The 14,729-nt window shown below is 50.2% G+C and overlaps 1 protein-coding gene across 5 annotated transcripts in view; it reads left to right on the top strand.

Annotated features, from left to right (window-relative positions):
- The first annotated feature begins 883 nt into the window (after positions 1-883).
- The window catches only part of LOC116514357 (transducin-like enhancer protein 2), a 56,830-nt gene continuing 42,984 nt past the window's right edge, over positions 884-14,729 (top strand). For 3 of the 5 annotated variants that reach the window (XM_032226161.1, XM_032225953.1, XM_032226242.1), the window contains exons 1-6: positions 884-944; positions 1,309-1,353; positions 3,350-3,412; positions 3,562-3,636; positions 5,409-5,607; positions 11,453-11,484. In XM_032226161.1, the coding sequence (XP_032082052.1) occupies positions 924-944; positions 1,309-1,353; positions 3,350-3,412; positions 3,562-3,636; positions 5,409-5,607; positions 11,453-11,484 (435 nt within the window). In that variant the 5' untranslated portion in view covers positions 884-923. The remainder of the gene's footprint in view (positions 945-1,308; positions 1,354-3,349; positions 3,413-3,561; positions 3,637-5,408; positions 5,608-11,452; positions 11,485-14,729) is intronic. The other 2 variants (XM_032226084.1, XM_032226034.1) reach the window with 2 other exon arrangements.

The following is a 14,729-nucleotide window of genomic DNA, read 5'->3' as shown; positions in this document are numbered from 1 at the left end:
GAGAGAGAGAGAGAGAGAGAGGAGAGAGGGAGAGAGAGAGAGGGTGTTTCCTTAGAAAAGGAAGGCATCCTGTAAATCGATTTATTTTTGATTCTGCTCACACATCCCTAGTCCATTACAGTCCCCTGAGTGAGGAAGCCATGGAAAGAGGGAAGAAGTTTGGAATGGGGCAGGTAGGGACTGTTTTGAAGAGACAGTCCAGCAGATCAAAAAGTGAATTTGTCACTTGTCTGAAATGATATAGGACAGGAGTGTCAAACTCAAAGCCTCCCGGGCCGGATTCAGCCTATAGGGTGCTTATAAACAGCAAAGGACCACCCCCGGGGTGCTTCTGCCAACGCCCCCCCTCCGTCCCCAGGCTCCATTTTTGCTGGCAGAGGGGCTATCAAAACAAACTAAGAACAAAACAAAAGGAGAAATCTTTCCCCTTTTGCATTTGAGCATGGAGGAAGGGACAGGAAAGGAGAAAGGGAAAGAGGAAAGACCCAGGAAAAGAAGGGAAGATGGGAAGGAAAAACAAGGAAAGAGGGGAAGAAAGGAGAATGAAGAGGGAGGGAAAAAGAAGGGAAGGGAGGAAGGAAGGAAGATTGTAATGAAAGTGAGGGAGGGTCTCTGCCTTAGCACTTGGCCACCACAGGTGTCCCCCCCCCCAACGACACAAGTGATGTTGCGATGGCCACACCCACTCTGGCCACGCCCAGCTGGCCCTCCAAGGTCAAACACAACCCTGATGTGACCTTCGATGAAATCAAGTTTGACACCCCTGGTATAGGATCTCTGCTCGAGCAGGGGGCTGGACTAGAAGACCTCCAAGGTCCCTTCTAGCTTTATTCTGAATCTGATTCTGAATCATATTCCCCCCCCCCACTTTTTTTTGCAGTCTGAAATTGGAATGTGAGAAATTAGCGAGCGAAAAAACAGAGATGCAGAGGCATTATGTTATGGTAAGACGTATTGATAATAACAATAATACCCGTAGTACTTTTTTTTTTTTTAAACAGGAAGTTATGGGTTTTACAAAACGAAGGTAGTCCTCGACGTACCACAGTTCATTTAGCGACCATTGAATGTCACTAAATGTCTGTAGCTATTGGCGGCTGTTTGGGGGTTTCGATGAGCTTCTTGCATGGTTTTGCGTGTAATTATAGCCTTGTAGCAATCGGGTATCGAATGTTAGGAATCGGGACACGATGCTAAGAGAGGAAACTAATGTTTATCGGGGACAAATGAAGGAATTTTGCAGCTCGGGGTGTGTGTGTGTGTGTGTGTCAACTGCCTGCCTAACTGGTGCTTCCCCTTCTGTTCCAGTATTACGAGATGTCCTACGGCCTGAATATTGAAATGCATAAGCAGGTATGCCTTCCTGGGAATCGCGAAAAGGAGCAGGTTTGGGAAGGAAATCCAGATTCGGATTCATAAAGACAGAACTGGCCACATTGGTCAAATATAAATGTGAACTTTGTTCATTTTGGATGATGCCAAGGGGGCTGGGTTGCAGTTGGCTTCCTAGGGGGCATCACGTTTGCAAATTTATAGGCTGCGTTCAGGCAGTAAGATTAACCTCCCCCTGGTCCATTCACACCACAAGCTAAGCTTAAGGGTTGCGTGAAAGCAGCCAGGTTGTTTAAAATGTACGAAAGGATGGGACTTTCTGAAGGGAATAATTGGTGGATTTTCCTCCTTCCTTCCCTCCTTCCCATTTCCCACTTTCCCTTCCTTCCTTCCTTCCTTCCTTCCTGCCTGCCTGCCTCCTTTCTTTCTCCCTCCTCCTTGTTTTCCTTCTCCCTCTCTCCTTCCTTCCTTTCCCCCTCATCTTTTCTCCCTCCCTCCCTGTTTTCCTTCCCCCCTTTCTTTCTTTCCCCCTCCTTCCCTCCCTCCCTATTTTCCTTCCTCCCTTTCTTTCTTTCCCCCTCCTTCCCTCCCTCCCTATTTTCCATCCTTCCTTCCCTCTCCCTCTTTCCCTCCTACCTTTCTTCCTTTCCCCTCCTCCCTGTTTTCCTTTCCTTCCTGCCTCCCTCCTTCCTTTCTTCCTTTCTCCTTCCTCCTTGTTTTACCTCCCTTCCTCCCTTCCTTCCTTCCTCCCTGTTTCCTTCCCCTCCTTCCTCCCGCCCTCCTTCCTTTCTCCCACCTCCCTGTTTTATTTTCCTTCCTTCCTTCAGCCCTCCCTCCTTTCTTCCTTTCTCCCTCCTCCCTGTTTTCCCTCCCTCCCTTCCTCCCTCCCTTCCTTCCCTCTCCCTCCCTGTTTCCTTCCCTACCTTCCTTCCTCCCTCCTTCATATCTTCTTTTCTCCCACCTCCCTGGGAGAATGTCAGCTGGTGACTCCCCGGGGGAGGGCCTTCTCTGTAGCTGCTCCGGCCCGGTTCCACCACAAATGCGCAAACGAAAAAAGCATGTCTGACTAAACCGCGGTGACAAAACCGCGCCGACAAAAACGCGCGACGAATGAGCGACGAATGAGCCCTGAAGCGCGCTGACAACAGCGCGCCGACAGAAGCGCGCTGTAACCTAACCCTAAACCTAACCCTAAACCTAACCCTAAACCTAACCCTAAACCTTAACTTAAATCGTGCTTCTGTCAGCGCGCTGTTGTCGGCGCGCTGTTGTCGGCGCGCTGTTGTCGATGCGCTTTTGATGTTCGTGCTTTTGTCGGGTCACGCTCCGGCCCTATGGGACGATCTCCCCATGGAGATCCGGACCCTTACTACTCTTCCTGCCTTCCGCAAAGCGATTAAGACCTAGCTGTTCCGGCAGGCCTAGGGCTGTTGATTTATCCAGCCCCATCCTAAGTTATATGAATGTTGTGTAATTTTAATGTCTGTTCTTTTAATTTTTATATGTTCTCCCTCCCTGTTTTTATCTGTAAGCCGCCCTGAGTCTCTCAAGAGTGGGCGGCATACAAATCCTAATAAACCGTAAACCGTAAACCGTTTTATTTTCCTTTCCTTCCTTCAGCCCTCCCTCCCTCCTTTCTTCCTTTCTCCCTCCTCCCTGTTTTCTCTCCCTCCCTCCCTTCCTCCCTCCCTTCCTTCCTTCCTTCTCCCTCCCTGTTTCCTTCCCCAGCTTCCTCCCTCCCTCCTTCCTTTCTTCCTTTCTCCCACCTCCCTGTTTTATTTTCCTTTCCTTCCTTCAGCCCTCCCTCCCTCCTTTCTTCCTTTCTCCCTCCTCCCTGTTTTCTCTCCCTCCCTTCCTCCCTCCCTTCCTTCCTTCCCTCTCCCTCCCTGTTTCCTTCCCCACCTTCCTCCCTCCCTCCTTCCTTTCTTCCTTTCTCCCTCCTCCCTGCTTTTCCTCCCTCCCTTCCCCCAAGAGAAAATTTGAGTCTTCGAAGTTTCTTCTTTCTCTTTTGCTTTAGGCTGAGATTGTCAAGCGGCTGACTGCTATCTGTGCCCAGATTATCCCATTTCTCACACAAGAGGTAAACATAAATAAATAAATAAAAGCAGGCAAGAAAAAGTGAATTTGTAAATGGAGGATTCCCTGTAACTCCTGCATCCTTTTTAAGAGGGGGCCTGGGCAAGGCAACCCTTTCAAAGTGCACTGATGTAGTTTTCTTTTCCCCCCAAGCATCAACAGCAGGTCTTGCAAGCCATGGACCGGGCCAAGCTGGTGACGATGGGGGAGCTGAACAACATCATTGGGGTGAGTGGGCGTGGCCGGGGCCATCCAGCGTCCTTGGCTTTTTCACTAATAATTGACTCTGGTATCTTGTTTCTCAGAATTATCTGAAAATGCCCCAAAGAGGGAGGGAGGGAGGCAGGAGAGGGGGAAGCAAGGGAGGGAGGAGGAAGAAGCAAGGAAGGAAAGAAGGCGGAGAGGGAGAGAGGGGAGAGGAAAGGAAGAAGGGAAGAGAATGGATGGATGGAAGGAAGGAAGGTAGGTAAGAGATAAGGGAGGGAGGGAGGGGGAAGAAGCAAGGAAGGAAAGAAGGTGGAGAGGGAGAGAGGGGAGAGGAAGGGAAGAAAGGAAGAGACTGGAAGGAAGGAAGGAAGGAAGGAAGGAAGGAAGGAAGGAAGGAAGGAGAGGGCTAAAGGAGGGAGGAGGAAGGGAAGCAAAGAAGGAAAGGCAGAGCGGGAGGGAGGGGGAGGAAGGGAGGGAAGGAAGGAGAGGAGGAAGCAAGCAAGCAAGCAGAGAAGAGATGGGAGCGACAGGCGAGGTGGGGAGGTAGAAGAGGAAGGAAGCAAAGAACGAGGGCAAAGGAGAGAATAGAAGAAGGGAAGGGAAGAGAGGACAGGACAGTAGAGAAGAACAGGTAGGAAAGGAGGAAGGGAGGAAGGAGAGGGAGGGAGGGAGGATGGAAGGAAGAGGGGAGGAAGGAAAGAGGAGGTGGGAAGAAGAAATGAGGGGAAGGAAGGAAAAAAGAAAGGGAAGGAAAGAATAAAATAGAGGGGAGAGACAAAGTGGAAAACAGGAGAGGGAGAAAAGAGGAGGGGAAGAAGAGGGAGAAAGAAAGAAAGAAACAAAGAAGAATAAGAAAAGAAAATCTTATGCTGATGGGGGAATTATAAGAGTTGGAGTCAACTGCTCAAAGTTGCTGAGTTTGAGAAACAGGACTTGAATATCTCTTCATCCTACTTAAACGATCCACAAACTTTGACCTAAGCACCCGGAGAGGTTTAACCGAAGCACAGGCTTCTGCCTTCCAAGGATCCCAGAACGCAGACTCTTGTAGGGTGGCGGCCCTTCTGTTGTTGCCTGCCAGCGGCCACTGGAGCTGGCAGCAGATTCGGACAGTGAGGAGGGTTGGGGAGGAACCTGGGCCAGTCCTGGAGTCTGGGGAAGGCTCTGATGAGGGCTCTGTGTCGGAGGCAGAGAGGGGACCAGAGCCATCTGACAGTTATCAGCTGCCTTCGGAGTCAGACATCAGTGAGGCAGAAGAACAGCTGGAGCCTGTTCCCAGTGTGCGCATGCACAGAGTTGCCTGACGAAGGGAACAGCTAAAGAACAGGGGTCGACTTGGGAGTAAGGCCACAGGTGGACGGTGAATGGCCCCTCCCAGAGGGAATAAAAGAAGAGCGACAGGGGAGTGGAGTTTGCAGGAGGCAATTTGTTCATTCCTGCATTCTTGCCAAGGATTGTGGAGGCGTCTGAAAGATATCGGCCTGGCCTCTCTCCAAGCCTGACGAAGGTCAGGAATTGTGGACTATCTTGAAAGACCGTGGGAGTGGAAAGATTTGGCTGGAGAGGAATCCACTGTCAATGAAATAAAAGGGGTTTATCGGGATGAGGACTCAGCTTCGTGCTGCTGGGGAAGCCTCAGTTAGAACACTCTCTCCTCCTTTGGAAGGATGTCCCGTCTGATGCTTCTAAGGCAAAGTGCCTTCTGGAGCTCCCAGGGGTTGGTGGCGGCCCTAGAAGTGGAACATGGAACCCTTCCCGGATTCTCCTAGGGGGCCTCTCTTTTTTCTTTCCAGCAGCAGCAGTTACAACATCTGTCCCATCAAGCACCTCCGGTTCCCTTGACCCCACACCCTTCGGGGTCTCAGGCTTCTACCTTGGCTGCGGTCAGCACCACTGCGTCTGGGCTCCTGGCCCTCTCGGGGATGTTGGGGGCTCAGAGCACCCTGGGGTCGAAGCAAGAAAGCTCTGGGCAGGACTCCGAAAACAATCAAGGTAAGGGGGGAGAGGGGAGGGTGGGCTGAGAAGGAGTCTGGCTCCCTGGTTGGGTTTGCAAGCCGTCCATCAGAAGGGGGCGGGTGCAGCGCGTTCCCCATTTGTGGTGGGGATATTTGCATAGCCCCGCCCCAGGGTGAGGATTAACATAACCCATCCCTCTCATTTGCATGCCTCCTGTCCCGCTGATCTCTGCTTGTGCCTGCATTCATACATGCCACTATGTTGGCTTAAGATGTCGCTGAGTCACTGGAAGTTGGGGGATATACCAGTGTAATCAATAAAAATGATTGGAAATGGTGTTGTTTGGTTGGTAGGAAGCTATCGGTAATTGAAATGGGTGGTGTAAGTCAGGCTATGGTTTGTCCTCAACTTATGACCACAATCGGGGCCAGAATTTCTATTGCTAAGTAAAGCCGTTGTTGAGTGACTCGGCGCTGGGAGGGGTTGCAAATGGTAATCAGTAATCACGTGATCCTGGGATACTGTCTCTTTTTTTTTCATATTTAGGTCTGGAGGTCAAAATGTACTTCTGTATTTTTAGTGGAATTGGAAACTAATTTCCTTCCTTCCTTTCTCCTTCCTTCCTTCCTTCCTTTTCTACCTCCTACCTATCCTTTCTCTTCTCTTCCCTTGTCTTCTCTTCCCTTCCCTTCTCCCCTCCCTTCTCCTCTTACCCTTCTGTTCTCTCCTTTGTCCATTCTTTCCTTCCTTCATCTTCCATCTTCCCTGTCTCTCCCATCTCTCTTTCCTTCCTTCCTTTTCTACCTCCTACCTCTCCTTTCTCTTCTCTTCTCTTCCCTTCCCCCCTCCCTTCTTTTACTCTTCTGTTCTCTCCTTTGTCCATTCTTTCCTTCCTTCCCCCCTCTTCCATCTATCCTCCTTTCCTGTCTCTCCCATCTCTCTTTCCTTTCTTCCTTCCTTCCTTCCTTTTCTTTCTTCCTTTCCTTCCCTCCATCCCTTCCTTCCTTCTGCCCTTCCTTCCTTCCTTCCTTCCTTCCTTTTCTTTCTTCCTTTCCTTCCCTCCATTCCTTCCTTCCTTCCTTCTGCCCTTCCTTTCTCCCATCCATCTTTCCTTTCCTTCTTTCCTTTCCTTTCCTTCGGCCCTTCCTGTCTTCCTTCCTTTCATTCTCCCTCCCTCACTCCCTCCCTCTCTTTTTGTGCTACGTTCAGGGAATTCACACCCCTTTCAAAGACACAGAGAGCTCTGTGTCTTTCTCTGGCCAAAAGCTGCTGCTCCTTGTGTAGTTTTGCCTGCCGATTTGGGCTTGTCTAGACTGGTGAGCAAAAGATGGCACAGAGAGAGAGATCCATGGGGGGTCTGGAACCGGCCCAGCTGGCCCTCCACAACCTGCCTGCATGAGACTCAGATCCAGGCCTTGTGGTGAACGGGGGGGGGGGGGGGGAGACCGTATTACACACACACACACACAAACCCACAGGGTTGCAAATTGCCTGGCCTGCAGGCCCGATCCAAGCCAATCTGCTTGGCAAAACCTCTTTGCAAAAGCTTCCTTGGCCCAGATGCATTCTGGGACTTCATCCAGCCCTGTGTTGGCAGGCCTCCCTCTTTAATCTGGAGGGAAATAAGAGCTTTCCCCCCCTTCTTTCTCTTTCAACCTCCGTGCCAAAGTTGGGAGCCAGCCCAACGAGCGATGTTTGATGGCCAGGCGCCTTCACCTAAGCCGTAGCGATCCATAATTCTGGTTTAATGACGGCCTGCTGGTCGCCTACGGGAAGGATGAGATCCGAGGTGACCAGACAAGGGATGATTTACTAAGAGGCCACGCAGAGCTCGGAACAAGTAGGGCTTTGGATGCCAGATGGAAAATACTCTTTTTTTTTAAAATATAAAAAAAGTGGGTCGTATACACCCATAATAAAGGGTGGCTCAGTGGCTAAGACGCTCAGCTTGTCGATCAGAAAGGTCGGCGGTTCGGCGGTTCGAACCCCTAGCGCCGTATAACGGAGTGAGCTCCCGTTACTTGTCCCAGCTTCTGCCAACCTAGCAGTTCGAAAGCACGTAAAAAATGCAAGTAGAAAAATAGGGACCAGCTTTGGGGGGAAGGGAACAGAGTTCTGTGCGCCTTTGGTGATCAGTCATGCCGGCCAGATGACCACGGAGAACATCTTCGGACAGCGCTGGCTCTCAGGCTTTGAAACGGAGATGAGCACCGCCCCCTAGAGTCGGGAACGACTAGCACATATGTGCGAGGGGAACCTTTACCTTATTGTCATAACTCGAGGACTACCGGTATAAGAAATATAATCTAATCAACATTTTAGGAGAGAGCTAACAATTATTTGCTTGGTCTCTAGCCGTCTCTATTCCTAAGTTCTGGATAATGGATGCGCCAGGAGTTATCTGTTATGCATTCTATTTGCTTCAAGCCATCCCGAGTCCTAACTTCTGTAGTATGCAGGGTGTTCACCTTCTGTTGCTGTTATCAGTCCTTTAACCCAGAGTTCCCCAACCTTTCTGGCAGTGGTGACATTCACATTTTTTTACTACCAGTTCTGTGGGTGTGGCTTGGTGGGCATGGCAGAGGATGGGTACTGCAAAATCTCCATTCCCATCCTACTCCTGGGGTCAGCCAGAGGTGGCATTTGCCAGTTCTCCGAACTACTCAAAATTTCCACTACCGATTCTCCAAACTACTCAAAATTTCTGCTACCAGTTCTCCGAACTACTCAAAATTTCCGCTACTGGTTCTCCAAGCTATTCAAATTTTCCGCTACCGGTTCTCTGAACTATTCAAAATTTCTGCTACCAGTTCTCCAAACTATTCAAAATTTCTGCTACCGGTTCTCCAAACTATTCAAAATTTCCGCCACCAGTTCTCCGAACTATTCAAGATTTCCGCTACCGGTTCTCCAAACTATTCAAAATTTCCACTACTGGTTCTCCGAACTATTCAAAATTTCCGCTACCGGTTCTCCGAACTATTCAAAAATTCCGCTACCGGTTCTCCAAACTATTCAAAATTTCCTCTACCGGTTCTCCGAACTATTCAAAATTTCCGCCACCAGTTCTCCGAACTATTCAAGATTTCCGCTACCGGTTCTCCAAACTATTCAAAATTTCCGCTACTGGTTCTCCGAACTATTCAAAATTTCCGCCACCAGTTCTCCGAACTATTCAAGATTTCCGCTACCGGTTCTCCAAACTATTCAAAATTTCCGCTACCGGTTCTCCGAACTATTCAAAAATTCCGCTACTGGTTCTCCAAACTATTCAGAAATTTCCGCTACCGGTTCTCCAAACTATTTGAAATTTCCGCTACCAGTTCTCCAAACTATTCAAAATTTCCTCTACCAGTTCTCCGAACTATTCAAAATTTCCGCTACCGGTTCTCCGAACTACTCAAAATTTCCGCTACCGGTTCTCCAGAACCTGTCAGAACCTGCTGAATTTCACCCCTGCTTTCTGGGTTGGTGGCCTGGAGGGGGTGAGGGGCAGGCGCATTGACGCACCCATACGCACATGTGAAGCGGCCTATGGGCATGTGCACGAACTGGGTTGCACAAGAGCTGCAAGCGAGTGCTGCACGCAGGGCTGCGAGTTCGCACAATGCAAACAGGGCCACAAGCATGTGGGACACAAACAAGGCCGCCGGAGCGCATGCAATGTGCTGGGTGACCTTAGCATGAGTGGGGGAGGGTGCGTGCGCCCTGTCCAGCCACTCAGGTGGCCTATTGGCCAATACGCCACAGCCTGATAGTGGGCCACGGTGACTCACAAGTGAGGGACCCCTGGTTTTTATCACCCAGAGTTCCTAGAGGTTTTATTTCCTGGGAATAAGCCTCCTTGCCAGATGGCTCCACAATTACTGGCTCCTAGCTTTTTTCTCCCCATGTATGTGTGCCATAGCCTGGTTTTGTTTGGTCACACAGCCCATAGAGTGTGTTTGTGTGGGGCGGGAGCAGCCGTCGGACTTCAGAAACTGAGTTGTATGTTCTGGTGGGGTGGGTGGGTGGGTTGGGTTTCGATCGTAACTACAAAAAGTCACTCTAGCAACGGTTGTAAGTTGAGGACCACCATAGCATGTTAAGCTATTGCAGGACCCAGGTGGTTGACGGCCACCATGCTGACTCTGTAAAGCGCTTAGGGAGGGCTGCAAAGCACTGTGAAGTGGCATATAAGTCTAAATGCGAAGTGGGAAGACAGGGAGGAAAGAAGGAAGGGAAAGGGGAGGGGAAGGGAGGGGAAGGGAAAGGAGTGAGTGAGTGAGGGAGGGAGTGAGGGAGGGAGGGAGGGAGGAAGGAAGGAAGGAAGGAAGGAAGGAAGGAAGGAAGGAAGGAAGGAAGGAAGGACCATAGTGCACAGTGGTGAGAATGCAGTATTGCAGAGTGACTCTGTCCACTGCCATCAGTTCGATCCTGACTGGCTCCAGGTTGACTCAGCCTTCCCTCCTTCCGAGGTGAGTAAAATGAGGACCCAGATTGTTAGGAGCAATAGGATGATTCTGTAAACCACTTAGAGAGGGCTGTAACACTGTGAAGGGGTATATAAGTCTAAGTGCTAAGTGGGAAGACAGGGAGGAAAGAAGGAAGGGAAAGGGGAGGGGAAGGGAGTGGAAGGAAAAGGAGGGAGAGAGGAAGGGTGGGAGGGAGGGAGGGAGGGAGGGAGGGAGGGAGGGAGGGAGGAAGGAAGGAAGGAAGGAAGGAAGGAAGGAAGGAAGGACGGACCATAGTGGCACAGTGGTAAGAATGCAGTATGCAGAATGCCTTTTGTCCTTCCGAGGTGGGTAAAATGAGGATCCAGATTGTTGGGGACAATAGGCTGACTCTGTAAAGCGCTTAGGGAGGGCTGTAAAGCACTGAGAAGCGGTATATAAGTCTAAGTGCTAAGTGGGACGACAGGGAGGAAAGAAGGAAGGGGAAGGGGAGGGGAAGGAAAAGGAGGGAGAGAGGAAGGAAGGAAGGAAGGACCGTAGTGGCACAGTGGTGAGAATGCAGTATCGCAGAGTGACTCTGTCCACTGCCATCAGTTCGATCCTGACTGGCTCCAGGTTGACTCAGCCTTCTGTCCTTCCGAGGTGAGTAAAATGAGGACCTAGATTGTTAGGAGCAATAGGATGACTCTGTAAATCACTTAGCGAGGGCTGTAAAGCACTGAGAAGCGGTATATAAGTCTAAGTGCTAAGTGGGAAGACAGGGAGGAAAGAAGGAAGGGAAAGGGGAGGGGAAGGGAGTGGAAGGAAAAGGAGGGAGAGATGAAAGGAGGGAGGGAGGGAGGGAGGGAGGGAGGGAGGGAGGAAGGAAGGAAGGAGGAAGGAAGGAAGGAAGGAAGGAAGGAAGGAAAGAAGGAAGGAAGGACCATAGTGGCACAGTGGTGAGAATGCAGTATTGCAGAGTGACTCTGTCCACTGCCATCAGTTCGATCCTGACTGGCTCCAGGTTGACTCAGCCTTCCCTCCTTCCGAGGTGAGTAAAATGAGGACCCAGATTGTTGGGAGCAATAGGATGACTCTGCAAACCGCTTAGAGAGGGCTGTAAAGCACTGTGAAGCGGTACATACATCTTAAGTGCTATTGTTATTGTGTGAACCCAGGAAATGGGTTAACTCAGCAAGCTGTGGGAACAGAGCCCTTTCATAAACTAGAGACCGTTTTTTTTTCCCTGTAATGAAGTTTTATGTATTATTATCTAGCATTTCTATGCTGTTGCATTTCAGCCAGCTCTGGGCAGCTTTTTACTCTGCGTGTGCCACACAAAGGCCACACCTGTGTGGGCACACACACAATCTTTTCTTGTTATATTTAGCTCTGGGATTTTTATCGTTGCAAAGACCTAATTCCCTGTTTTTACCGTCTTTTTTTCGCTTCCCCAAAATGTCGGATAGCTGACTGCGTTCCAAGAAACCCACAAAGTCGGGTAAGCCTAATGAACTGCATCTATGCTTGGGGAAAACAGGGAGGGGGCACTTGGGGGCAGCCCCCCAAAGTCCTGATCCTCGGATCAGCTCAGGCTGTACGATGTGGTGAAGGCATCAGTCTGGAAACTGGGAGACCAGGAGTTCTAGTTCCACCTTAGGCATGAAAACTACCTGGGGGACTTTGGGTCAATCACCAGGAGACGGTGAGTTCTAGTCCCACCTAAGGCATTAAAGCCATCTGGGGACTTTAGGCCAATTCGCCAGGAGACTGTGAGTTCTAGTCCTGTCTCAGGCAGGAAAGCCGACAGAGTGACTTTCGGCCAATTCACCAGGAGACGGTGAGTTCTAGTCCCACCTAAGGCATTAAAGCCATCTGGGGGCTTTAGGCCAATTCACCAGGAGATGGTGAGTTCTAGTCCCACCTTAAGTATAAAAGCCAGCTGTGACTTAAGGCCAATCACCAGGAGATGGTGAGTTCTAGTCCTGTCTCAGGCAGGAAAGCCGACAGAGTGACTTTGGGCCAATTCACCAGGAGACGGTGAGTTCTAGTCCCACCTAAGGCATTAAAGCCATCTGGGGGCTTTAGGCCAATTCACCAGGAGATGGTGAGTTCTAGTCCCACCTTAAGTATAAAAGCCAGCTGTGACTTAAGGCCAATCACCAGGTGATGGTGAGATCTAGTCCTGTCTTAGGCATGAACACCAACTGGGTGCCTTTGGGCCAATTCACCAGGAGACAGTGAGTTCTAGTCCCACCTTAGGCAAGAAAGCCGACTGAGTAATTTTGGGCCATTTATCAGGAGACTGTGAGTTCTAGTCCCACCTTAGGCAAGAAAGCCTACGAAGTGACTTTGAGCCAATCACCAGGAGACGGTGAGTTCTAGTCCTGTCTTAGGCATAAAACCCAGCTGGGTGACTTTGGGTTGCTCATGCTCTCTCACCCAAACCCACCTCACAGGGCTGTCGTTGTGAGAAAAATGAGAGGAGGAAGGAATATGACGTAGATTTGTTGCAGCGGTGGGTTCCTACTGGTTCGTACTGGCCTGGGTAAACCGCAGTGGTGGGTTTCAAAAATTGTTCAAACCTACTCTGTGGGTGTGGCCTCCTTTGTGGGAGTGGCTTTCCACCCATGTGACCGGATATGAAGATGCCGACGACACTTGTTAGAACCACCTTAAATTACCACACCCACAGCACTGGCATGCATAAGAATATGATGTAAACTTGTTTTTTAAAAGGCATCTTTGGTTTGCGTTAAAACAACTTCAACACACGCAATGTCCTGATTGCACCACAAACGCAGTAGTCATCCTCACCTTTCACAGAGGCACTGAGTTTTATAAATACGAGCATGATAGTGTAGAACAATCATATCCAAGGACCAGTGGTGGGTTTCAAAAAAATTTGGGAACCTCTTCTGTAGGTGTGACCTGCTTTCCGGGTCCACTGGTGGAGCCTCTTCTAACCGGTTCGGTAGATTTGACGAACCGGTTCTACCGAATAGGTGCGAACTGGTAGGAACCCACCTCTGGTAAACTGGTAGTGGTATGTTGGCCTGGCAGCGACCCTTTCTGGCCATGCCTCTGAACCAGTTCCCCAGTTGCCCATGCCGTTGTCGGCATGTTTTTTTAGTCCTTTTTTAATGTACAATTTACTGGCAAGTGTACACACGCGGGCGCAAAGGCGAGCTGGCAGTAACGCTGGCAGTAACGCCGGCAGTAACCCACTCCTGGCCTGTCGCCTTGAGTTACTTTCAAAGTAACAATGGGGAGATAAAAATAATAAATGTAAAATTAACGAAATCCCCTTTTATAATACTGGTAGGAGATGCAGGTGGCCTGTCTGAGGGGGCGGAGGGGTATCACAGTCTGTGTAGGCTGATGAGATCGACTACAGATCCCAGGGTTCCCAGCCCATGGTAACAATGGCTGAGCTGCTTGAAGGTCCTTTGGTTGAAATTTAACTAGCTGGAGGGGGCTGAGGATTGGCGAACCTGTGGCAGGTGTGCCAGAGGTGGCATGCGGAGCCCTTGCTGTGGGTACGCGGCGCGCTTCCACCAGCTGCTCTTCCGCTCTTCCACACACCGGCCAACTGGTCTTCGCGGGCACTGAAGCATTGGAAAAGCACCTGAAAACAGCCAAAAAACCAGCCAAAAAACCCCAGGACGTTTGGGGGACGTTTTTCGGTTTGTTTTTCAGGCCGTTTTTTTGGACTATTTTTGGCCTGAAAACGACCCACAAAATGGCCAAAAAAACAGACATGTGTGCGCCAGCCAGCTAGTCTTCAGTTTTCCGGTGCTCTGGCCTGTGCACGCATGCACATGCATGCCCGCGCTTTCCAAGTTGGACACTCAATAGTGTTTCTCAATCTTGGCCACTTTAAGATGGGTGGACTTCGACTCCCTGAATTCCCCAGCCAGGGTATGTGGACTTCGACTCCCAGAATTCCCCAGCCAGGGTATGTGGACTTCGACTCCCTGAATTCCCCAGCCAGGGTATGTGGACTTCGACTCCCAGAATTCCCCAGCCAGGGTATGTGGACTTCGACTCCCTGAATTCCCCAGCCAGGGTATGTGGACTTCGACTCCCAGAATTCCCCAGCCAGGGTATGTGGACTTCGACTCCCAGAATTCCCCAGCCAGGGTATGTGGACTTCGACTCCCAGAATTCCCCAGCCAGGATATGTGGACTTAAACTCCCAGAATTCCCCAGCCAGGATAGTATGTGGACTTCAACTCCCATAATTCCCCAGCCAGGGTATGTGGACTTAAACTCCCAGAATTCCCCAGCCAGGATAGTATGTGGACTTCGACTCCCAGAATTCCCCAGCCAGGATATGTGGACTTCGACTCCCAGAATTCCCCTGCCAGGATAGTATGTGGACTTCGACTCCCAGAATTCCCCAGCCAGGATATGTGGACTTCGACTCCCAGAATTCCCCTGCCAGGATAGTATGTGGACTTCGACTCCCAGAATTCCCCAGCCAGGATAGGGAGTTAAAGCCCATCCATATTAAAGTGGCCAAGGTTGAACATTTTGTATTTTTACGAAAACAACTCCCAAAATTCCCCTTAGCCGGCATGCTGGGCTTGGAGGGGGGAGGATTAATCTTATTCGGAATTAAATAATAGCCACTGTCTTATAGTTTGGAGCAGGAATTTTCCAACTTTGTGAGCTTTATGAGTTGTGGACTTCAACTCCCAGAATTCCTCAGCCAGCCACGCCGAGGAGAATTCTGGGAGTTGA

Source organism: Thamnophis elegans, chromosome 1 (genome assembly GCF_009769535.1).
Source record: "Thamnophis elegans isolate rThaEle1 chromosome 1, rThaEle1.pri, whole genome shotgun sequence".
In the NCBI taxonomy this organism is placed as follows: Eukaryota; Metazoa; Chordata; class Lepidosauria; order Squamata; family Colubridae; genus Thamnophis; species Thamnophis elegans.
This window is presented reverse-complemented; position numbering and strand designations above follow the sequence as displayed.